This window comes from Fringilla coelebs (assembly GCF_963513975.1).
Source record: "Fringilla coelebs genome assembly, chromosome: 17".
NCBI lineage: Eukaryota > Metazoa > Chordata > Aves > Passeriformes > Fringillidae > Fringilla > Fringilla coelebs.
In genome coordinates this window covers 1,435,969-1,460,915 of record NC_140043.1, presented here as the reverse complement: position 1 = coordinate 1,460,915, position 24,947 = coordinate 1,435,969, and the positions used below count along the sequence as shown (strand labels likewise).

The following is a 24,947-nucleotide window of genomic DNA, read 5'->3' as shown; positions in this document are numbered from 1 at the left end:
TGCTGGAAATCCCCTTCCAAAGTTGGGAAGGCAAACAACTGGAAGAGGTGAGGAGTCATGGAGGTGTCAAGTACTGGAAGCTAACAGCTCTGTGCTGCTCTGGGTATTATTTCAGATTATTTTGATGTGTTCAGTGACGTGCTTGGTAGGGCCATGGGTACACCATGCCTGTTGTCCCCTGGGAAGATGTGTATATGGGTTTCAGCTGCTATATGCTCACTGTCTTGCATAGGACACCCATCTTTATGCCTTGGGGCCTCAGCCCTGTAACTGTATTGGTCCCTGTCAGCTGTCTCACTTGTCACTGCATTAGTGGAGCAGGTTTGACCTGTGCCCTTCTGAGTTACCACTGTGTTCTTTCCACTAGCCACAAATATGTTTAGCCCACCAGCAACTTCCCTACAAGCTCTGATAGAAGTGGACCAAGTGCTTTAAGCAGCCTCCAGCCTCCTGTTGGCTTGGTTTAACCAGACTGTCTCTTGATGATGGCTAGTCACACAGCACAGTCTTTGGTAAGCAGCTGTGAACCCCAGAGCATGCTGCTGTGGGAATGAGGCGGAAAAACTCCAATGGGACAATGCATAGAAAGGAAAAGGGATTTGTCTAAGTGAACTGACTGGCTACAGACTCCAGTTTCCTTATGGCTGGCAACCAAGTGCTGCTTCTTGGAGAGATACTGGTAATCCCTAGGAGCCAATTGCTAGCCTGTCATCTTCTTGCTTACCTCATCCTATGTAAATCTTAGGCAAGGTTGTTCCTCCACTGGTGTGTTTCCTTGTTTTGACTGTCTCACAGTTTATCTCCCTGTGAGGAGAGCAGGGAAGGAGATGGCTTTTGGGTGTGCTGTAACCAGGCTGCTGCACCCGAACGTGTGGGGATGCAGGCATTGTTTACTCGGCGTGAGCTATGCCATGCCTCAGCATGCACCCTTTGTATTGCCAAATTACAGGATCACTTGTATTGGAAGGGATCTTAAAGCTCATTTTGTCTAAAGTTTCCCTGAAGCCTTCTCCAGGCTGAACACTCCCAGCTTTCCCAGCCTGTCTCCAGAGCAGAGGTGCTGCAACCCTTGGAGCATCTCCATGGCCTCCTCTAGACGCTCTCTAGCAGCTCCGGGTCCTTCCTGTGCTGAGCCCCAGGGCTAGAGGCAGCTCTGCAAGTGGGGTCTCACCTGGATGGGGCACAGGACAGAATCTCCCCCTCCCTTGCTGCACATGCTGTGGCATCAGCCCAGGGCATGGAAAGTTTCTAGGGGCCAGAGCAAACAGTTGGGACAGGTCCAGCTCTCATCTACCAGCACCCCCAATTCCTTCTTACTCAGGACTGCTCTCAATCCATTCTCCTTGCAGAAAATGAGGTTTATTAAATTATTCTTAAGTAATACAAAGGTGGTATGTGCCTATTGTCAGCATTCCTGTTTGTCTAGGAAAGAGGCAAAAAGGGGAGTTCCTTTTACGTGGTAAGTTTCTTGCATCCCAGGATCACGTGCAGGGTAGGTTTTCTGAATGCTGGGTCCTATGTAATGTGTAGCAGAGATTTTTCTTTTTTCCAGGCAAAATTTAGCAGTTATTAGAGATAAAAGTGTTTCTGAGAGTAGTCCTTTTCCATAATTTTTGCAAGGAAATTACCTCTTTGGAACTCCTTTTCAAGCCTGAACTTAGTCTTGGTTTTGTGAGAACCTTTTTCTGAATCACATTACCAAGCAGAGCAGGCAGGGCCACAGGCATCCTTAGACTTTCCAGTTCCTTGTTGTCTTCCTCACAGATTCTTCCTTCAAATGTGCTTTTGCACAGTTTATCCCTGCTATTGTGCCAGTGTTGACTGTGACCTCTAAACGTGTCAGTGGGACCCTTTCATGTAAGGTTTGATTTTTTGTACGTTTTTGTGTTTCCTTTGTACCTTTGTACACATCAGTGCAGCAAAGGCTCTCTGGAATTGCTCTCTTTGGGTGAATGCCTGATGATGTCTGTCTCTACCAAAGGCTGACAGCATCCTTGTCCCTGTATGTTTCAGCGGAAGAGAAGGCTCGTGAGGCGGAGAGCAAAGCCCGTGCCCTCGAGCTACGCCTTGGAGGGGATCTCACGCGGGAGTCCAGGGTGAGCCTTGTGCTTTTGGCAGCATGTCGTGTTTTGAGCACCAATGGATCTTCGGAGCACTGGTGGTGGAGTGATGCTGACTGGGCAGCACCCCATGGCAGCATTCGGTGTGCTGGTTAAGCAGGTGGTGGCTTCAGTCAGCAGTGAACTTCCAGCAACATTTAGGCATCTCCATGGTTTCATCACCACTGGATGTGTTTCACATCTTCACATGGTCTGCAGCCCAAGTGAGAAGTCTGCTGGCATTCCCCTGCCTACACACCCAATATATCCTGCATGGGAAGGTGACCTCCAGACTCCAGGTGCTGTTTGCTGACAGCCTCTGTTTAAGTGGCCCGGGGAACAGAACCAGGGCTATGGGCTTTTTGGCTGTTCCCTGCTGCCTGTGCAGCTGTCTGCAGCATTTGGGCAGGGGCTTTTGGAGAGGGCCTCTTTGCTTCCTTCCATTGGGACTGTGGCTTTGAGGGGCAAGGCTGAGCCCTGGTGCCAGGAGTTAGTTGGGAGGAGGGCTGGCAGGGACACCAGGAAGATTAGCAAGTAACACCAGTTGAAAATCACTGAGCTTCCTATTGGTATGTCATGGAAGCAATAGTATCCAAGTGCCCTGGATGCTTCCTTGTGCTCCATTGCCACTGTTTTCAATTTCCTTAATCCTTTTTTTACACGGATACATTTTCCTCCAAGCAACTGTGTAGCTGCTTAGACAACATAGCATAAGTTTGCTCTACATGTGGAGTTACACTCGTTGTCAGTGTCTACAGTCAGTTGTGACTTCTTTACATTTAAAACATTTTGGAGCTCTTCCTCAAAGAGCAGAAAATCATAAATGGAGTGAATTTTATGAATTTCCCAGCTTGACTATGCAATGCCTGTTTTCAGGTGACGTTGCGTCAGGTCCAGAACTCGGCCATTACCATGCGGCGGGAGGCTGATGTCAAGAAAAGGATTAAGGATGCAAAGCAGCGGTGAGTGCAGGGGCTTCCAAACTCTGGAGTACCTAGGCTGTTTGCTTCAGGTGCTCATATAGCTCTCCTGTTTTGCATGTATTTTCAGTTCATCTCAAAGCTTGAGTATCCATGGACATCTTATATGCCTGGGCTATTAAACTGAGCAGCTGGGCCACTATTCTGGTTACCTCTGGTATTCCCCTCTTACCTGCTGAAAGACGTGTGGGTCTCTGAATTGGGTTGTTTGCTGTAAATATTTACCTGGTTTTCACTTCAGATTTTTTCACTCTTGCTTTTTCACTTGCAGATAAGATTCAAGCTGATGAATAAATGTTTGCAAGTTACAATGAAACAGCTTTGGGAATTTTAGGGATGCTTTCTAAAAAAGGCTGCGTTTTGGTGTAGTCAGTGCTGTGAAATCCCAAGGCATTCTTCTAGCTTAGCTCTGGTGGCAATTAACTTTGGTTTTTTATGTACTCACAGGAATATTTCACTCTTCATATATGTTTGTTTTGCATTTCTCAAATTAAGTTAAAACCAGAAGCGCATGCTCTTAAAACAAATGCTGAGTTTGAGGAAGTTGGAGATTTGGATTCAGAACGTCTACATTCCTACCTGTGTGTATGCATGCCCATTTACATGGCTGCCTAGGTCAGAACTATCCCAGACTTGTTGTCAGAGATAGATCTAATTCATCGTAAGATGCTGAAAATAAATAAATAAATACAGCTTTAATTGAAAAGTGCTAGAGCTAGGATCTGAATGATACAGAAAGCTTGTGAGAGAGCCTGTTTCCTTCACTTCCACATATTTTCCATCTACACCTTTGTTCTATAATTCTTGGGTTTGGTGACATTAGTGTGCAATGAAAAATTTTGTGAGTAGTCTTCTGCCCTTCCTGCCCATGGGCAAAATACTTCTTCCTGTTACTAAGCTGACCAGCAAAAAGCCACTCTGGGCAGGTGCATGGCTTTCCCTATGTCCCTGCATTCATCACTGGTGATCAGAAGCAGTTCAGAGGATTATATTTTTCCACAGCATTGTACTTCATTCAGAAAACCAAAAAAAAAAAAATCCTGAAAGATGTGTATAATAGGATAGCTTCTGTACTAACCAATCTCTTTTGTCTTTTGGAAAATTCTTGAGTTACAGAGGATGTCCTAGGACAGCTTTGTGCTGTTTCCCTGATGCTGGGTGCATCAATTAAAGAAGTGCTTTCTGGTTTCCAAAGGCTGTGTAAGATCAGGTTGGCTCTGAATCCAGACAGTAGAACGGGTACTAAATTTCTAGTAATTAAATCCCTGGCTTTTGACCCACCACTTCATTCTCCATGGTTTGGATGATAATTTTACTTCCTGTCCTCTCTGATAAAAATGAGATGTCCTTTTTGTTTTGTAGGTGAGTACATGCTATTTCTTGAAGCATAAGGCTCTACATTCTTTTCCAGAAGTTAGAAAAAGAAAATTAATCTCTGAGATGGGTGTTTTGCCACACTTGCTCATGCTCTTAAATCATAGTTTTCTACCTCAGTGAGCTGAGACCAAAGGGTCACATTCCAGCCCAGCAGTTGGCAGTGTTCAAAACTCCTCTTGGCAAAGGTTTAGATTTGAAATTACTGAAAGCTGCTATTTCAGGTGTTCTCCTAGGAATGTACTACAGTCACCTGTTTTAAATGAAGTGGTGTCACAGGCTACCATTGCATCTGTGCGAGGGATGATGGCCTTAAACAAAAAATGAATATGAATTTTATTTATTTTTTGTATTTATTTTGAAAAGTTTCACCGTTAAGACAGGCTCAGATCTCATATCTGCAGGTGATCATTGTGTAGCGTTCATGCGTGCATGGTTCAGGTCTTCCTAATAGTTGATATTAGTAGACAGTCAACAGAACATTTTAAAGAATTCCACTATCTTCAGCTAACCATTTAAGCAGAAGTCAAATTCCTCATTAAGATAAGGTACCTAACTGCAAAGGACTTGATGGGTGCATCAGGTCAAAATTGAGAGGGGTGGGCAGGACCATGGTATAGGCTCTGCCTTGCAGTAGTTACTGGTTTGGACCTCATATTTGAGGATACTTTCATCCTGAGGCTGAGGATCCTTCTTATGAAAAATCCTCAGTATGGGTATCAGGGAAGCTGTGGAACCTGATTAATTTAGTATGATGAAGAGTAGGACTTGTTTGTGAGACACAGGGATTTTGTTTGATTTATAGCACAAAGAGATCAAAATCTCAAGGCTTTTGGCCTTAATGGAGATAGGATTCCTGGTAACCAAAGACTGAGATTGATAAATCCCTATGTGCTCACAAACATACTCAAGGCCAACTTCCTTTGGAGTAATCTGCTGCATAGATAAGGGAGAAATCATGCAAATTGATATCCTGACATTCCAGAAAAAAAGCTCTGCTTGGGCTGTATGTTGTATCCTCCAGCTTTTGAACTTAAGGAGCAGCCTTGTGAAATTTGGAATTAGGATAACTTTCTAGAATCAGAACATCAGGGCTGTAGTTTTGTATTGAAATCTGAATTTCCATGCTTTAACTAGAAAGAGATATATAGCTGGAAAATACTAACCAAAATATCTTGGGAAGGACGAGTCTGGATGCAACAGTGCTCTCATAAAACTAATTCATTGAAAAAAACCACATCTGAAGTAAAAAACAGAATCTGATCTGAAGGAGGAAATGTGTTAAAATGAAAAATTATCTGTCCAGCCTAAATTAGTATTTGTATTGCAAAGTTTTTGTATTTTGTTCATATTCGGTTGTAATGCTCTTTCAGCAAATTATTTGTATTTTTCAGAAGTAGCAGTTTAATGCTCAAGGGTGCTGGATTTCCATGCCCTCTCTCTGACACCAGCAAATAGTATGCTTTATTTCCAGCACCCCTAGAGGCTCTGTTTTGTCTCCTACAGGGCGCTGAAGGAACCCAAGGAGCTGAATTTTATCTTTGGGGTGAACATTGAGCAGCGCGAGCTGGATGGCATGTTCATTTATAACTGCAGTCGGCTGATCAAGATGTATGAGAAGGTGGGCCCACAGCTGGAGGGTGGCATGTGAGTCCTGCAGAATTTTCTGCAATCTTTGCTTAAGCTTGGTGCATTTCTATATCTGACTTAGGCTGTGCAATAACCAATCATTCTTCATGAGCCTGAGACCTGCTCATTTTGTCAGCCTTCAATTTGCATTCTGACAAATAAATTATATTTAATACTGCCTCATATTTCCCTGGTTTCTTGATAGAGAGTTCTTTACACAAATTTCAGTCATCCCTGCAGCAGTATGAGGTGCTTGGCATTTGGTGCTGATGAGTGCTGGTAGTACTAGTGCCTCATTCCAGAGACAGACAAAATAGGTCTTGATTGCAAGTACAAGTATTTGAGCCCATCTTACATTTTGCATGACAGTTCAGGTTGCCAGCCTGTCAGTGTAATCTGTGCCCCTTTGTGTCACTCTGTGTCCCTCTTCCAGGGCATGTGGAGGAGTGGTAGGCGTGGTGGATGTGCCCTATTTGGTTCTGGAGCCAACCCATAATAAACAAGACTTTGCTGATGCCAAGGAGTATCGACACTTGCTGAAGGCCATGGGAGAGCATTTGGCTCAGTATTGGAAGGATGTTGCAATAGGTAATGAAGCTTCACAATTATCAGAGTCTGGAAGGAGAAATTTGGGTGGCTGGAGGTCAGCCAAAAGTGCAGATGGTGATTTTGTGATAATGGCTCCATATTGAGCAGGATGTGGTTTGTTTTCCAGCCCAGAGAGGTATCATCAAGTTCTGGGATGAATTTGGTTATTTATCAGCAAACTGGAACCAGCCTCCGTCTAGTGAGCTGCGCTACAAGCGCAGGAGAGCCATGGAGATCCCCACCACAATTCAGTGCGGTGCGTCTGATCCAGCTGCTTTTCTCTGGGGAAGAGGGGGGACACTCCTGGCTGCAGATGGGGACAGTTAAATGCATAGGAGATTTGGGATGGACTGTCATCCCTTCCTAGGGCCCGTCTCCTCTGCAGTTTGCCTTTGTCTGCACTCAGTGGTATTCTGTGACATCCAGGCATAAAGTTCCTTTCCTGCACAGTTCACTAAGTGATCTTCGCAACTGATCTTCTGACAGAGCAGGGCATGTATGGCCAGTAGCAGTGTTGAGAGCAGGCTTAGAAATGTCATATGAACTGGAACTTACCAAAGGCATGCATCCCAGCACCAATATAAGATCTGAAACATCCTCACAGGCAATGGGAGGTGGCCAGGTAATTTGTACCCTGATGCACTGGCCTGCACTGTGTCAGCACAGAGGGAACCTTTTACAGTTACCTTGGAATTTAATGCAAGTTCTCTTCTGTGCACCTCTAAACAGCTCTGGCTAAGCCATTGCTAGAGTAATGGGAAGCTCCACACCATCACTTTGTCACTTGGTCGAGGGACATCAAACTCCCTTTTTTTCTTCCCAGGACTTGAGGATGTGGTTGTAGGAAGGAATGTGAAGCCATTCTTGTGGAATTATTTGGTAGGCCCTTCTCCCTTTTCAAGGTTCTTCCGAAGGAGGAGGGGCTTTGCTCTCCTTCTTCTGGTCTTCCTTTGTTGATATCCTTCCAGAGCCTGATTTAAGGACATTTGGATATTCTTGGCAGAACTTGATTTTGTGAAGCTATTGGCTTCCTGGTAGGCTAGCAATACTCTGGAAGACAAATTTGTGTTCCTGGTTCATCAAAAATTTAGTAGAATTTTTTTAAAGTGTTTTAAGAGGATATGTCTGTGATTTGTGTTACTTTGGTATCATTGAGAGACAGCCTGACTGCTGGGCTGAGTGGCTGTTCAATTCAGTTTGTATATGTCATAGTTGCAGCAGGAGTGTGAGGTCCTCTGGTGTTGGTTGGTGCCAGGCTTCATTGCATTCTTGTTAGGATTGTCTTTGAGGGTTTCATTCAAGCGTTTTGTGAGCACAAAGAAATAATTGACTCAATATAGTCTATGACTGTCTCACTTTTTTTTTTTGGCCACTAGTCTTACTGTTGTTGGATACACTTTGGTGTGGTCCTTGGACATTAAATGGGCTATGGGAAAAAATGATGTGTCTCAGGTTGTGTATTTCTGACTTGCAAAGCATCTGTCTGACAGATGTCTGTCTGAAGTGGCGGACTCTCCCGTTCCAGCTGAACTCAGTGGAGAAGAACTACCCTGACAGCTGGGTGTGCTCCATGAACCCTGATCCTGAACAAGACAGGTAAGAATCAGTTAATATTAAGGCTTTTCTGCAAGGTGCTTTATCTGCACATTTGGAACTTTCCTCTGTTGTCTGTTCTTTGAAAACAGTTGGAGGGATTCTGTACCTTGAAGTTGTGCTCACAGTCTGTGAAAAGGCAGCAATGGCAATTGTATAGGGAGCTGAGTGCTGGGTGGGCATTTGCAATGTGCAGATTGCAGAGGACATCCTCAGCAAGTGACACTAAACTGGGAGGAGCAGCTGACAAACCAGGCAGTCACAGATCCCTCCAGAGGGACCCGCAGGTTGCAGAAATGGGCCAGCAGAAACCTATCCTGACATTCAACTAGGAAAATGCAAAGTCCTGTCCTTGGGGAGGACAGCCCCACCACTGGTGTGTGCTGTCCATCCTGGAGCTGATCAGGCTCAGGGCATTCTCATCAATGTATAGAAACATAAAAAGGCAAGCTGCAAAGAGGACAGAGCCTGGCTCTTCCCAGTGGTGCCCAGTGGCAGGACCAGACACCGGGAGCACAAACTGGAATGGTGGAGGGTCCCTCTGCGCACCAGAAACACTTTTCCCTGTGAGGGTGACCAAATCCTGGCCCAGGTGTCTCAGGGAGATTATGTGGTCTCCATCCTTGGAGACATTCCAGGATGTGGTCCTGGGCTCCTGGTCCTGGGTGGGCCTGCCTGAGCAGGGGGGAACCAGATAGACCCCACAGCTGCCTCTAGCCTAGCAATCAAGTGATATGGTGAAATTTGGATCATTGGTTGTTTTTCTGCACTGGCAGCGGAAATACTATTAGAGGTTTAGATTATATTAATTTTGCCATGGGCAGGATAGATGGCAGTTGGAGAACTGTCATGGTGCAGGCTGGGAGTTAGGTGAGTTCAGGGGGGCTTTGCAATTGTCTTTATTGCTCCTAGTGCTCCCACCCATCAGACACCAAGCTACAGCAATTCCACTTGGTTGGGATGAACCCAGGGGGGACATTTTGCATGCTTGAGGAAGCAGCACAATGGTTCACTTTCCAGTGATGTGTGTTACAGTCACAAAATGTAGGTGGAATGTAGTAATTTATTTGAGTGAGGAAAATGATTGCTCTAGGTTGCTTCTCTGTGGAAAGCAGCACTGCTGGAAGCCAGTTCTTGTCTGTATTGTGTAAGGAAGGGAAGCTGCTCCTCTGTAACTCAGGTCCCTTGGCTCAGGGCTTAAAGACAAAGGGGATGAATCCAGGGAGTAACTTTTGATTGGAGTAAAAAAATTAACATCTATGGCCAAAAATTTTACAGAATATTGATGCTATTTTGAAGTATTGACTCTCTGGGTTTTTCCTTTTGGTACCTCCCAGTGGAAGAATGCCTGTGCTGACTACTCTGTTTGCTCCATGTGTATGTAGAGCTCCTGCTCTAGAGCTCTGAGGAGTGTGGGAGTGCTGAGGATGTTCCTGGACAAAATGCTGGGGCAGGGTTGAGCCTGAACCTAAGGGGCTGGCACATCCCCAGCCCTTCAGGTGGAAGGAGTAGCGAGGTTCGGAAGATGTTGCTTGTAGACACACACAAACACAAGACAGACCATGTATGTACACACATCCAGCCCCACAGATAGCACAAGTGGGCATGTGCAGTGCTCCCACAGACCGCACCAGCAGCTTAATCCTTTTCCCTCTTGGCTCGTCAGGATGAAGGAGCACTAGTGGAAATACTCATGTCTGTACCTGGTCTTCAGATCCCGTGCCTCTGGTTACTTCCACTGGGATAGATAGGCCCTGAGGCCTGCAGTCCCAGGGGGGAGGTGTACAGACCTCCTCCTGTGGTTACACATAGCACACACACACTCCAGACCTCCCAGCCTCTCACACTGAGGATCTCTCTGTCTTGACTGGATTGGGATCCTTGCTCTTCCCCATGTGCTTTCTGCCTGGAGACACCCACAGTTCTGCCTACACCCCTATACCCATCTCCATCAGCTGGGAGACTCACCCATGTCTCCAGTGATCAGCTCCTGTGGGTCACCCTTTGACATCCCCTCCCCCGCTCCCAGGTAGCCTTCTGGTTGGCTCCTCTGGCCTGACGTTCCTGTGGCTCATGTTCATTCACTTGCCTGTAGTCACAGCAGCTAGTGGCATATGAGTCACTGGGACCAGTGGTCCCTCTCTAGCTGCTGACACTTGCACCCCAGTACACAGGTACACATGCAGAACAGAGGCCCTTGCCTAGGAAAGGGGGAGATGTGGAGGTTAGTACACAGAGGTGTACTGAGCAGCCAAAGATTTATGTACAACTGGCCCTTGTTATAGTGTATTTTTCCCATATTTGTTCTTCCCAAATAATCTCAGTCCTTTCCTTTACTTGCTTTTGGTTCCTTGTGTTGGTCCAAAAGATGTTTCAGAGGGCTGCCCCCATTGACAGACACCGGAGCTGAGGCAGTCGTAGGACAGTCTTGGCAGGACCCCAAAAGGGGTTTCTGTTTCTCTGATCGTATTTGCATTCCACAATTCTCAGCAAGCCCAGTTCACATCCCCTGAGCTGCCTTTGAGCCTCTGGGCTTGTGGAAATGGACCCTAGGTGGGCTGGTAGCTTCTGGGATGGCAGTTTCTGGGATGGCCTGAGGGTAGCCATGGAAGAGTGTTATTCAGGTCCCCTCACTTGCCATTATATTTGTGCACTTCTGTCTGCAGAAGTAGGGGTCTTTATTGTATCATCTACCAGGAACTTGATTTACTGATGAAAGAATTCAGATTTTTTATTTGCAATACCTTGAAAATTGGGTGTGGGTGGCTGCTTTTCACATTGAGGTGTTTGGAGTGAGTCCGAGTACCTCTGCAGTGCACATGCTGTGTCATCCTACATCCCCCATGTAGGAAGCTGGGAAAGGGCAGGTGGGGCACTTGGCACTGGTGAGCCGAACTTCTGGTCATTTTAGCTTCGAAAGGGATCTCAGGAGTCTTACTCTGGGAGAATAAATAACTCCAGTACATTTCTTGATTAAGTAGGCTTACATGTGCTTTCCAGTCCTTTACATGAAGTAGAAGTTTCTCCAGCACTCCTGGCGTTTGGCTGGGGCACATTCCAGGTGCTGCATTGTTGAGTCCTTGTGCAGAGTTTGGAAACCTTCATATCTGTGTCCTGACCATTACAGGTATTTGTAGTGTCTGATGGATGACAGGGTTTCAGAAGCACATGGGTGGCATCCTCGAGCTTGTGTACTGTGAGGCTCTGTGCAGGGTCTCATCCAGCCAAATTGGAAATGAAGCAATGTCAGAGCAATGTCAGGTGTTGAGACTCTTCTGGCATCTGAGGTCATGTGGTAGTTTTGGGTACCTCAGCACAGTGTCTGTTGGCGCTGAGCTGTTCCCTGCCCTTCTGCTTTGTCCACCTACACTTCAGTGGCTGCTCGTGGCACAGTGTTCCAATCATGGGAGCTGAATGCCCTTCTCAGTCTGTGTCATGAGAAGCAGTCACTCCCTCCAGTGCCACTGTCTCTGTTGAGGTCAGCACCAGGTGCCACTCTCGCTCACTTTGTTACAGAGAAGGCAGTGTCCCTGTTTCACACTGTGAAATAATGTTAGGCTTGCTTGCCTCTGTTCTCCTGTCTGACATCCAATTGGATCCCAAATGTCGTTTGGATGGGTGGCTGAAGCACCAGCTGTAGATGATTGTGTGTCTCAAAGCTCCTTGAGCACTGTCAGAGTCTTGGTTTTAGTCCATCCTGACTACCAAGATAATATGTTTGTTCTGATTTGCTGCCTCCAGTGATGCATTCTCTGGGTTTGGATGCCATGAGTAGTCTGAATTTTTCTTGTCACAGAACTCAAGGTGCTTTTGTTCTTTACTGTGCTGTAAGACACAGCTTGGCAATGCTTCCAGCCTTGCCATGAGCTGAAAGATGCATTTCTATGCTGGGAAACCTGTTTATGGTGCCACTTGTTCAACTTTATCTTTGGGAACTACAGGTTTCGTGTCATAGGCAGTCATTTTGCAGTGATGACATAGACTGCCTTAGCCAGGGAAGTAACCGCTCTGGAAAGTGCTTCAACAGGGAAGAGGCTGATGGAGGAACTGCTGCTTGTGCTCCTTCTCACTCACAAAGCTGATCAGAGTGTATCTGGTAGGCAGAGATCTTGATAGAATAATCTCTCCCCAGCTTCTTGGAGCTTTGAGTGTTCTACAGTGAGAGCAGGGTTCTCCCTTTACTAGTAAGACTTACATCTGCAGGTTATCATCTTGGTTCCAGTGCCCAGTGAGATCTGCTGGATCTCTGGTGTTGTAAAAGGGCTGTCTGCTGCTTTCCTGGTTCAAATAATTCTTCCATGACTTTACCCCAGCAGTACTGATCCTCGTCTGACTCTGGTGATAGGGGATGAGCCTGAGCTCAGTCCCCTCTTCTACCTCTGGCAGTGCTCCTGAGGGCCAGCTGCTCATCCATCACTTCAAAGGTGATGCCAGGTGATGCCAGTCCATTTGAGAGAGTACTTCCTACCTCTGTTTTCCTTCTCTCTCAAGGACTCTTCCAGGATTCTGCACCTGAGAGGACCTGGAAGAGTAGGATACTCACCACTGTTGTAGGCCATGGGCTGAAAAGCTACAGGAAAGCAAAGTACAAAGCAAATAGCTACAGGATATTGCAAAGGACACTGCCTGGCCTTGAATGGCAAGGCAGAAGGTATCTGAGACTGAAAGGCTTGTGGTAACATCTTAGTCATGGGTTTCTGGTACTGTGCTTTCCTTTATGAAGGGAAGGAAGCCTGTAGAAAGAAGAGCTGATATGAAGAAATAAGCTGATAGGAAGGAAAATTGCTGAAAAAGTCTGGAGTACAGATGCAGTACAGAGGCTGTCACAATTGTCACAGTTCCTGGGCTCTGAATTGGTGATTTCCAGCATAAATGCCTTTTTATTAGCAACTATCCTTTTGATCCTTAATTCATATCTCTTTTCCAAGATGAAAACCACTGCCTTTGAGATTGTGACTACTGCAGAAAGGCAAGTGGCTTTCCTGCTGCATTTGGAATGGGACGTTGGGATAATCCTGCGTGAGATGATACAGGTTCTGCTGTCCTTGCTGAGGTCGTCTTGCATTCCCTCCATTCTAGATGTGAGGCTGCAGAGCAGAAGCAGAAGGTACCACTGGGAACTCTAAAAAAAGACTTGAAATCAAATGAGGAAAAGCAGAAACAACTGACAGAGAAAATCCGCCAGCAGCAGAAAAAGCTGGAATCTCTGCAGGTGAGTCTGGAGGTCTCCAGCTAAGCAGAGCAGGTGTGGTGGACTTCCCTGTGCAAAGAGCTGCTGCTGAATCTGAAACCATCTATGCTCCTTCATAGGGCTGGGGATGTTGTAATAACAGAAATTGACCATCTCAACTTGCATTTAATTTTCTGTTGGGAAAATGGAAATGACAGCTGAAGGGATGTCTCTTGAAGAACACAAAACACACCATATAATTGTTGGATTTAGCCTGGAAAACTGCTTGGGATGGGTTCAGGCAGCCCCTGGCAGCTTGTAAACATGAACTTTATGATTTTTTTGTTGTTGTTGTTGTTGTTTTGTTTGTTTTTGGATTTTTGGTTTTGTTTGGTTTTGTGTTTGGGTTTTTGTTCTTTTTTATTTATTTTTTTGTAGAAAACCACTCCAATTCTATCTCAGGCTGACTTAAAGAAACTGCCTCTGGAAGTGACTACACGGCCTTCAAGGGAGGTAAATGGGATCCTGCTGTAGGCTTTTTACTCTTTTGTGCTTCCTTAGCTGTTCTGAACAGCAGTTCCCCACTCTTCTACCCTTCCTCTCTCTCTACCCTCCTTTGTTTCAGCACACCCGAACTCAGCGCCCACGATCTCCTCCTCTGCCTGATGTAATCAAGAATGCTCCAAGCAGGCCACCAGGATCTTCACCTCCTCACAAGTCCTGCACTCAGCTGAAAAAGAGCTCTTCAGATCGTCTAAATACCAGCTCCCCCAAGCTAGCCAGCATGCTCTTCGAGGAGGAGGCCAGCACTTCCAGGACACACCAGCACACTGTGACAGCTGGGAAGTCTAACAGCACTTTAAAAACTCTTGCCAAACCGGGTACAAGCATGAAGTCACTCTCTGGCCAACAGAGCCCAAAAAGCTCACGTGAGACACCCAATCCAAAAGCAGCCAAGGTGCCAGCAGTAAGGAAATCTGCCTCTGGCAGATGTTCACAGGTAAGAATCAATGGGATGAAACCCCTCAGCTCCTCACCCACTGTCCTGTAAGCCTGTCTGTTCTGTATTGTGATATGTGCACTGTGGGCACTGCACAGGACAACAAGAGAACTTCTACTTTACTCTTGGGTTTGGGTGCCATTTACACCCCTTGGGAAGACTGGTCTCATCTTTTTCCTGTTAGACCAGATTGTTTCCCCAGGGAAAAAAAAGTGCATGGAGTGGTGGGGTGAGTGTTTGCATGATGATGTAGCACCTCTAAAACCTTCAAGAAAAGCTCATTAATTACCAAATTAAATACTGGATGTTGGTTTGGGGTTTTTTTTGGGGTTTTTTTTGGGGGGGGGGTTTGGTTGGAAGCAGGCTGAAATTAATAGCTAGAGCCTGTTTGCTTCCTTCAGGCCTCTAGCACTCGAAAGAGGGCCTTGAACATCCCAGAGGATGGGTCTGAGGAGGAGGGTGAGCCCAAAAAGGAAAGGACAAAACGAGGAAAATTTTTGGCAGTGAAAGAAGAGAAGGATTCCAATGAGGTGGTGGTGGAGGTAAGAGTGCTGATTTCCCCAGCAGAAGGTATTTGTCAGGTGTTTATAATCTTGATGGGAGGTGACCAATTTGAGCTCTCTCTTCTCCCAGCTCACAGACAGTGCTGGAGAGGAAGAGTTGTTGGAACTGAAGAAAGCACAGAAAGGTGAGAAATTAGCCCTTGGGCTGCCAGTATCTGATGTAGAAAAGAGCTGTCATACCAGTTAAACGTGTGCTTTCATTAATGAGATTTTAAAATAAAAAATAGTGTAGATTTCAATTCCAAACCCCAAGATTACTCTAACTTGCATGAAAAATTTTGGCTGAGAACCCTTTGATTAGACCAGTGGCAATTGTGGCATGGCAAGGTCTGTGATCGATGGTTGTGTCATGTTGTCAAGGGTGGGGCTGGGCTGCAGGGTGTAGCTGATGGCATGTTCACCCATCCTGAGTGGATTATGTGGCCATGCCAGCTGGAAAATGCTCAGGACTGTATCCAGATCTGCACTGCTGTGAGAGAAGAGTGACAGGGAGATCCCAGGAAAGGTAATAGCTGGGGTGGTACTGCACCATCTGCCAGAGCAGGGCATCTTTTCAGCATGCTTCCAGGGAGCTGTCTGGAAAGTGGCCCACTAGGGATATGTGGCAAATTGTCCTAGAGCACATCATGAGACTATAAAGCCAATGTCAAACAGCTTGGAGTACAGGAGAAACCTTCCATCTGGAATTGCCAGCTTATTTCCTTGCATCTTCATGTTTCTTAGCAGGAACTGACCTGTGTGCCCGTTGTGTTTTGATGGTGTCCGTACTGTTTGAGGGCATTGTCACAGGTTCAGGTGTGCTCCCTGCTGAGGTGCCTTAATCTCTAGAGCTCCTGTAGAGTGTGCTTTCCAGCAGCTGAATGTTTACAAACACGTTTGCTTCCCTCTTACAGATAAGGGGCTGCATGTGGAAGTGCGTGTGAACAAAGAGTGGTTCACAGGCCGTGTCACAGCTGTGGAAAGGGTCAGGCATGCAATCCGGTGGAAGGTGAAGTTTGATTATGTCCCTACAGACACCACACCAAGGGATCGCTGGTAACTATCTTGAGCTACTGAATTTTGGAGGCTTGGTTTTTTTTGTGAGGGCAAGAAGGGCCTGTTTTATTGCCATAGATCCTGAAGACAAATATGCTGCTGTCATGTCAGGAAACATGTGAGGTCAAGACTGTCCAGGGCTTCATAAGGAATGGGTATGACAGACTCCTTCAGTCTGTCACTCTGATGCCTGCCCTGGAGGCAGCTGTTGTCTTTCTAGAGGTACTGTGTGACACTTGGGTGCAGGTTCTGATGAAACTGTTAACTGTGTTTCAGGTATGTCCAATGTAAAAAAAGATTCCTGACATTCCCTTAATACTTTTTCTCAGGGTAGAGAAGGGCAGTGAGGATGTAAGGCTTATGAAGCCTCCCTCTCCTGAGTACCAGGCTCCAGACACACAGCAGGAAGAGGAGGTGGTCATGGCTGAACCTTCTACCTCGGATTGCATCAGAATCGAGCCTGACACCACTGGTCCCAGCAGCAGCCAAGAAACAGTTGACTTATTAGTCCAGATGCTTCGGTAGGTTCACTGCAGATCTTGTGAACTCTGCAGTCTGATTGCTTCAGTCTGTTAAACTCTCAGCTCCGGCTTTGCATTTTGTTTTCCTGCACAGGAATTGTTTGCGATACTTCTTGCCTCCAAGTTTTCCAATCTCCAAGAATGAGCTGAGTTCTATGAGCTCAGAAGGATTGTTGGCATTTCCCTTGGTGAGTTCAGTACTTCTAGAAAAGTAAGTTTATGTGTTTTCCCCACACATATTCCATTCCTATGGCAAATGTGCGTCTTGCTAATGCAGTAGCGCACTCTTGAAAAAATAATTTGGATCCTTGACAGACTAACATGGCTGAGGAAAAGAATGAGAGCTCTGAGAGATGCACTGAGTCTTGTAAGAGTTGTCTGAGGATTTTTCCAATTGCCATGCATGTGTGTGGGAATGCTGTTGGCTGCTACTATCTTAAATTCTTAACCATTGTTATTAAACTTCTAAAAAAGAGAGACCAGGTTACAGGTTTGTAGAAGCAAGAGGTAGACATATCTGCTTGTTTTGCTCCCAGCCTTATAACTTTCTGGAGACAATCTTAAAAATTATAAATAATAACAAATAATTATCCCCAGATTCACAGAATATTCTGAGTTGGAAGGAAGCCACAAGGATCACTGAGTCCAGCTCTTAGGTAAATGGCCCATACAGGGTTTGAGCCCACAACGTTAGTGTGGATTCAATCCCTTTATAGGCCATTTACTTTAGTGTGACAGAACATGGAAGTAAACCCCTTCCCACTTCCCCGGGAGAGCAGGTTGACTGGCAGTAAGTCAACTGCACACCATAAGACTTTTTACCTCTGTTTTATCTGAGCACAGGACAGGTGGGACTGAGCTTCCACCAGCAGCCTGGTACTGGGAGGAATGTTACCTGGTACCAGTGCTGGCTGGAATGCAGGGCAAGGGAACTGGCCTCTCTTATTTTTCCTTCTCCAACATACCACCAAGAGAGACCTTTCCAAGGAGGCACATGTAAAAAGCCCCCTGCAGATGACCAAAGCCAGTTCTGTTTTGCACTCCCAGACTTGCAGTGTGTGTATTGGCAGTCTCGTCTCTTACCCTTCTGTTAACTCAGGCATCTGCTGGCATTTGCTGGAGTTACTATTCCTGCTTCTTCCATAGGACACCTCAGTTGTGTCAGGGGCTTTTGGTTAGTGTAGCTGTCCCTACCTTGCAGTGAGAGGCTGTGATGTCTGGGTGATCTGTACAAAGGATAATGACAGTTTACCGGAGATATCAGGCCTGCAGCATACCTGTGGGTTCATGCTTTTTAAAGTACACTGCACCCTTAATCCAAATACAGGCAGCTTTGGGGGCAGTTCTGGTATTGGAACAATGTGAAAAACTGTCTACATTCTGTGCTGGCTTGTGTAGGCAAATCAGATGTAAATACGAGCGTGGGCAGAGTGTGCAGGGGCACACTGCAGGGAGGATTTGATCATGGGGGCCAGGAGTTTGGATCTTCTACAGCCTGTGAGTGCTCATGTTTTTGTGATGCTTGATGCTTTCTCTTAACATGATATCTGTTGTGTTTTGTCTACTACAGAAAGAATATTTTAAGCAGTATGAGGTGGGTCTGCAGAACCTGTGCAATTCATATCAGACACGTGCCGATGCCCGGGCCAAAGCCTGTGAGGAAAACCTCCGGAACTTAGAAAGGAAGCTGAGAGAAACAGAGGAGAAACTGCAGAAGTTGAGGACTAATATCATGGCCCTTCTGCAGAAAGTGCAGGAGGTGGGTGAGGAGTAGCAGCAAACCCTGAGCTGTCTCAGAGTAGCCCCCTGGCTCATCCTCTCCAGGCATTACAAGTGATTCACTCCAGTGTCTCACTGGGCTCCTACTTCCTCAGTTGGGAACAGCTTGGCTGTCACTGCCCACACTTGGGATCCAGGCCCTGAGAGTCTGATGTGTGTTAATTCTCACAGAATGATTTCTCACAGTGTGTATGTAATGCACAGGTTCTGTTTGTTCTCTGCCATGAGGCTGCTTGAGAATTTCCCCAGGCATAGGCAGTGCTCATCAGGGAATTTTTGCCACATTCTTGGGCAGATTCTGAACTCCACATATAGAAATACAAACCTTTAAACAAACAACATAAAAAAGTATTGTGGTGAAATTGATATATTAGTTATACTATTAAATTAAAACAGAAAATATATCATTAAAACATTTAAATAAATAAACTAACTCTAAACCAAAAAACTACTTTAATAAAATCAGGATCAACCTGGAAAGGCTACCGAAAGCATCTGGAAGCAGTTTCACCCTGTTAGGAAAACATATTAACAGAACCCCAACAAATGTGCCTTGACCAAAATCAGTACAGTAAATCCATCACTTGAGTGTGTTGTTGGAGCGTCAGGTGCTGATAGGTTTCCTGTGTTGTGTTTCAGATGCTGACAGGGAAATCTAGGGGTGCTGTCACTGCAAGCTGTCAGCAGCTGGAGGTGCTGGAGGTTGGGGCATAGAGGTTGAGCAGGGCAGATGTAACAGAGAGTGCTAAGCTGCTCTGGCTCCTCCTTTCTTGTGCTGTTCCTCAGTATTCACTTCTCACTGGTATTCCTTGTTGCTTTGGTTTCAGGACATTGATATTAATACAGATGATGAACTGGATGCATATATTGAGGACTTGATCATGAAAGGAGACTGAGCATCTCCGGTACAAGTCGTGGAGAAGTGCAGAAGAGCTGGCTGCTGCCAAGGGAGATGTGGATCTCTGTGCGGGTGGACTGAGGCAGCTGATGAGGAGAGAGATTTTTAGACAGTGCTCATGTTGGTGTACAACTTGTTCCTGTGACTGTACATGAGAAACATTTGTGCTGTTGGCAGGAAAATTTTTAACTTTGTAGTTCTCTGATCTCTTCCTTTTGTTTATAAATATTTATTTTAAAAGAAATGGAAACTGTGCCTGGTACAATGGGTGTTTTAGTGATGTAGAGGTGTGAGTACCCCTTTTGCAACTCAAGTATATTCATATGCTTAACCTGGGAGCTCAGAGCACCCTGCTTAGCTCCAGCAAGAACCTGGCAGCAATTAAAAAATAAGCCTTGAGTTGTGGCAGAGGGGGTCAGGCTTTTTTTGTGGAAGATACTGAACTTGAGGTAGAGAAAGGCAAGCCATGAATTGGAGCTATAGAAAGGAGATGTCCTTATATGAGTGTGGCAGAGGGGATGGAACGTTGGTGGAACTTGGCACTGGCACCTGCAGCGAGCTTCCTGAACAGGAGGTTTCTGCAAGTGGGTGAAACTGCCGCTGTGGTAATAGCTAAGAGGCTGAGGTCCTCTAGAAGAGGATCACCTCCTGGACTGCTCACAGTGGGCTGTGAGCATCAGAGAAAGAATGCTGGTGTTTGGGTTCTCTGCTTGCAGTCACTTTATCACTCGCTTCTGCTGCTGTTTCTTTGAGACATAATTACAGCATCAGAAGAACTCCTCGTCCACCTGACAATAAAGTGACCCCTGTTCTATTTTCACCCCCTCAGTTTTGTGTTGCTTTGATCAATTTGCTCTACCAGGTAATTTTATTATTAGAGATTTCTAATTATTAGAGAGAGGCTCTTTGGAGTCTTCAGAGCCTTACACCGCTGACTGGCATCTGGCCCTGTGCCTGCAGCAAGGAAAACACCTGTCCCTTATCCTTCAGCTGCAGCCAACTCCTGGTAGGCCACTTGTGGCCAAGGGGACTCAACCAGAGTTTGTCACCCGGCCAGCAGCTTCTCATGTCTGCTAGGACAAAGTGTCTGTGTACTCATGTTCAGAAACTGGAGTCCCCTGCAGCCAGATGGTTGTAAATATGGTGCAAAGCAAGAGGTACCCACTACCAGGGAAGTCAGGTGGAATGGACCCTGGGGATTGACACCTGAATGTGTAATAGATGTCCTGCAGCAAACCCTTCCAAATTAAATATGTGTTGCACCAAAAATCTTTGGCACTAATTGTTTATAATTCTGAAGAACTCCCAAGTTTCTACATGACACAGAAGAGGGGGAAGGCTTTTGCTTATTACCTGAATTCCAGGTGCTTGTCACAGCACATGGTGAGACTGCTTCCATCCAGAATCTGGGCCTGACATCCCACAAGAAATTAAGGTAAGGAGTATTCCCCTCTCCTCATACACCTTCTTGCACAAAGGGGCAGCGTTCCTTAAGCAAAGGAACAGGCTCCACCAGTCTCCATTTCCTCACACATACTGGAGGTTTATTAGTTGTGATGATACACTGCAGTTTCTGATGAAAATAATCTGGAGAAGATGCATTTTTTAGTAAGGTGAAAGAAGTCTTTGTCCTTCCCAGGAGACAGCAGACATTCTAAAGAAGGGGATTTTGTTGTATTGCAGTTCATAGCTACTGCTGCACACAGGCTTTTAATTTCTGACACCCAGAGGGCAGCAGTATGGGGCTAACTGTTCTTACATAGTTCTTGAGCTTCCTGGCACAGTTTGATTTCCTACTTCTCCCATGTTAGGAAAGTGCAATTGTTTAGAGGTTTGGTTTTTTCCCCTCTGTTCTGTGGAACTTCTCATTTCCAATTTTAACTCTTGTTTTTTAATCCATTTAAATTTTTTTATCTTCTACCAAGATTTTTTGCTAGGAAGAGAATGCCAAGAACTCTTAAGTGCCAGTAAAATATGTTTTTCATTCTCAAACCTTTTTGGACAATGCTCTGCAGCTGCTTTTTTCTTTTTTTTTGGTTTTGGTTCTGTAAATTTGTTAAGCAAGTCTGTGTGTAACAGGTTTTAGTAACACCTCTAAAACCCATAGGCTCAGAATGCCTCCAGAGGGGATCCAAACTCCTGGCTCCAAGTGGGGTATACTCCAAAGCTTTATAAAGTGGTTCAGGGCATTTCCTGTTGAGCTCTTAAAATCAGGGGTGGAGATCAGGGGTGGAGACTGCCCCACAGCTCTGCACCACACACCACTCCCATGGGTGTTCTTCCCTGGTATCACACTCAGGGATGTCCCTATCACATCTTGAAGGACGTTCCACCTGCCATCAAAAACCTGCCCTCTGCCTGTAACCCTGTCATGACACCTATGTCCTGCATTTAAGCCTATTGATGCCTCAGATGTTTTCCCCTAAGTCTTCCTCTTCAGTTCCAGCCTTTTCTTACAGCAGAAATAACTAAGGACATGAGTTTCATTTTGCACAACATTCCCCTCCCCCTCTGTCTGGCCAGCTTAATCTCTTCTTTATACATTCCATAGTTGAAATTTCTCCCAGAGCTGTCAGCTGGATACTTCATGCCAGCTCACTTCTTCTGGGGAGGCTGCATTTTTCCTTCAAGTTCTCTGCCACATTCCCTTTGCATCTGCTTCTGAGAGCAGCAGGTACAGCAGATGACTGATCTTGCCTGCAGGAAAGTAAAGACAAGGGTCACTTGTGAGAGAAACGAAGTGAGTCTGGGAAATTTGCCAATTCTTGATAGTTGCTGTGGACTAAAATGCTGTGGAAATTGAGAGGATGTCCTGCATGCACAGCTCTGCAGAGGTGTAAAGTAACACTGATCTTTTTTAGATGGAGAATGCTGAGGGGTTTCGTGCATGCAGTTTTGGAGGTGTTCATTGTCCCTAAGAGTTCCTCAGTGCCCAGAGTTGCTTCTTACCAAGGAAATGAGGAGGACTGTCTGGTTCCTGTCCTTTTGGAGCACTTCTTGAAACACTTTTTGTGTCTCAACCAGAGTTTTCACCTTGTCTTGGTTTGAAAGACAAGTGTCTGCCAAGGTGTCTGCCTTGGTGTCTGCCAAGGAAGGCAGGAACACCCCTTGGAATGCCTTGGAATGGAGACTATTGCCCCCTTCCCTCGGAATTACTTTAACTTTGAAATTAAGGGGCTCTCGGGCAAAGATTTGGGGGAAGGAACAGCAGCTCTTTACCAGCATGCACACCAAGGCAAACAGACAACAGCTGTGCCATGAACAACAACCGGAGCAGAGACTCAGCGCCAGCCTCGCCCGCCGCAGCCATTTCCCCCTTGGTGCAGTTCCGGGCACGGCCGGCAGGGGCGCTGCTGGCTCCGGGCCGGGTGGGGCGATGGCTCCGCCCCGCCTGCAGGGGGCGCTGTGGCGTGGGCTCGGTCATCTCTCTCCCATGGTAATGGCAGACATGCCGGCGAAGGGATGGAAAAAGGGCTTGCTCCACAAACCTCCAGGGGCAGCTGGTCCCAGTGTTCCAGCAGGAACCATGGAAGTGGCACGCTGAAATGGCCGGAACAAGCTCATTGTAAATCAACGATGACTCTGATGAACGGGAGAGAGAATGATGCATCTGACTCCATGTTTCAGAAGGCTTGGTTTATTATTTTATGATATATGAAAAACTATACTAAAAGAATAGAAGGAAGGATTTCATCAGAAGGCTCAGCTAAGAATAGAAAAGGAATGAATAACAAAGGTTCAGACTGACCAAAACAGTCCGAGACAGGTGGACTGTGATTGGCCATTAATTAGAAACAACCACATGAGACCAATCACAGATCCACCTGTTGCATTCCACAGCAGCAGATAATAATTGTTTACATACTGTTCCTGAGGCCTCTCAGCTTCTCAAGAGGAAAAATCCTAAGGAAAGGATCCCAGGTGAGCTTGTGTCACCGACATGTTTTATGGAAAATCCTAAGGAAAGGATTTTTCATGAAACATGTCGGTGACACAAGCTCACCTGGGATAGCAAGCTGTAGCAGGAGCTGCTGTGTGTCCTGGCCGGCGGGGGGGGTGTGTGTGACAGTCTTGCAACAAAACCCTGGAGCAGTAGTGGAGGCACAGCAGGTGCTGAGCAGCAGCAGACTGGCTTCCAAACTGGGCTGGGAGAGGCTCCCTTGGAAGAGGAAGGGGCTCAGGGATCCTGGGGTTCCCCTGAGGCACCTCAGCAGATGGTGAAGGGTCTTGTGTTTGCTGAGGAAGGGTGCTAATAAGGTCCCAGTGCAACAGCCACTCTTATGAGCAGAGCTCCACTCATGGTAGGAGGGAGCAGGAGACTGAACCCTGTGGTGGTCGCAAATTCTTCCCACAGCAACTGCAGCCTCTTTCCCAATTATCTCTGGCCCTCTGAGAGAAACCCTCTCGGAGTAGAGGATAAGAGAAGTGCAGCCAGGTGCTCTCCCCCCCTGAGCTTGGCAACTTCTTTTGTCTCTATTAAGTACCAATCATATTTTCTTAGGGACAGATAGGACAAAATTCCATGAGAGAAAGAAACAAAAGGAAAAAATACTAAACCCAAACACTTCCCCATTAAAGACATGAGCAATTGCCATCACACGGAGCAGCTCCTGTGAGTACCGGTCTCAGTTTGGACACAAATTCTGGGAGAAAAATACTCTAAAATTACTGTTTTGCTCTAAAGAGCGGGCTTCAATTGACATGTGGAAAGGGACTCTAAAACTCAAAGACAAAATGAGTTTTAAAGTAGGTATGTTTTTATTTGGCCAGATGCATGGGGATATCTCTACAAATACATGCTTACCCCTTGTAGACATGGTTTTCTTTTATCCCCTAGAATGTTACATGTGCATCAAGTTTCACAATAGATCATTTCCTGGCTCCCCTCCCTCTCTGCTTCATACGCTAATCATCTTATCAGTCTTTTGCAGGTGCACAGTTGTCTCTGGTGGTCATCTTGGGGGGGGTCTCAGGGGTTGTAGGGGATGAAGTAAAGTTGTCTTCCTCAGGACTGACTTTTTGACCCTGCTGCCTTGCACATGCTTACTGATTTTTTGGCCACTGTCCAAGCCAGGAGTCCAGATTCATCTGGTTTCAGGGGCCCAAGGAGCTTTGTTATCTCAGTATCCTTGCATACTGTATCCTGTTCTTGATAAACATCCTTCTCCTTATCAGGCATCCTTGCATTCTTTCTTGCTGTTTTGCACATATTCCTTTCCTGTATTCCTTTTCTTTCTCACACAACTAAGGGTGCAGCAAATATTAAGCAATGTCCATCATCTATGTGCCTATTCTTAATCAATACCTTCTAATTTCTGTGATTAATATATATGCTCTAGTTTCTGACCCCATGCTTCAGTCCCCCCCTTTTTAATAAAGTAGTAAATTCTTTTACTTAGTATAAATTCCAGTCCTTATGGTATGTGTCTTCTAATGCTTTACCATGTACTTGGGATAAAGAGGTTAATACTGCTATTTAAGAGTCTCCAATTCCAAATAAGTATTACAAAAGACAGTGTTAAACTTATACCAATTAGTGAAACTTTACCAATTAGTAAAACAATGATGGGGTGACATAATGTATTTAGGATCCCAGTTGCAGTGGGCGACCATCCGAAAAATGAATCCCACTAATTGTGACTTGCATCTTGTTTAACTCTTTGCAGAACCTTGTTTATTTCCTTTGCATCACAATGGACAGTAATTAAAGTTTTCTCT

At 45.8% G+C, this 24,947-nt stretch overlaps 1 protein-coding gene across 4 annotated transcripts in view; it reads left to right on the top strand.

Annotated features, from left to right (window-relative positions):
• Nucleotides 1–20,023, top strand: part of MORC2 (MORC family CW-type zinc finger 2) — a 49,116-nt gene extending 29,093 nt beyond the window's left edge. The window contains exons 11-26 of one of the 4 annotated variants that reach the window (XM_084217030.1): nt 2,014–2,096; nt 2,976–3,061; nt 5,960–6,100; nt 6,516–6,670; nt 6,798–6,926; nt 8,161–8,266; nt 13,343–13,475; nt 13,872–13,946; nt 14,059–14,433; nt 14,835–14,975; nt 15,067–15,121; nt 15,890–16,031; nt 16,361–16,552; nt 16,647–16,740; nt 18,123–18,311; nt 19,159–20,023. In XM_084217030.1, coding sequence (XP_084073156.1) covers nt 2,014–2,096; nt 2,976–3,061; nt 5,960–6,100; nt 6,516–6,670; nt 6,798–6,926; nt 8,161–8,266; nt 13,343–13,475; nt 13,872–13,946; nt 14,059–14,433; nt 14,835–14,975; nt 15,067–15,121; nt 15,890–16,031; nt 16,361–16,552; nt 16,647–16,740; nt 18,123–18,311; nt 19,159–19,227 — 2,165 coding nt within the window. In that variant the 3' untranslated portion in view covers nt 19,228–20,023. Of the gene's footprint in view, nt 1–2,013; nt 2,097–2,975; nt 3,062–5,959; nt 6,101–6,515; nt 6,671–6,797; nt 6,927–8,160; nt 8,267–13,342; nt 13,476–13,871; nt 13,947–14,058; nt 14,434–14,834; nt 14,976–15,066; nt 15,122–15,889; nt 16,032–16,109; nt 16,220–16,360; nt 16,553–16,646; nt 16,741–18,122; nt 18,312–19,158 lie in introns of those variants that run through there. The other 3 variants (XM_084217031.1, XM_084217032.1, XM_084217033.1) reach the window with 3 other exon arrangements.
• Nucleotides 20,024–24,947: the final 4,924 nt, after the last annotated feature.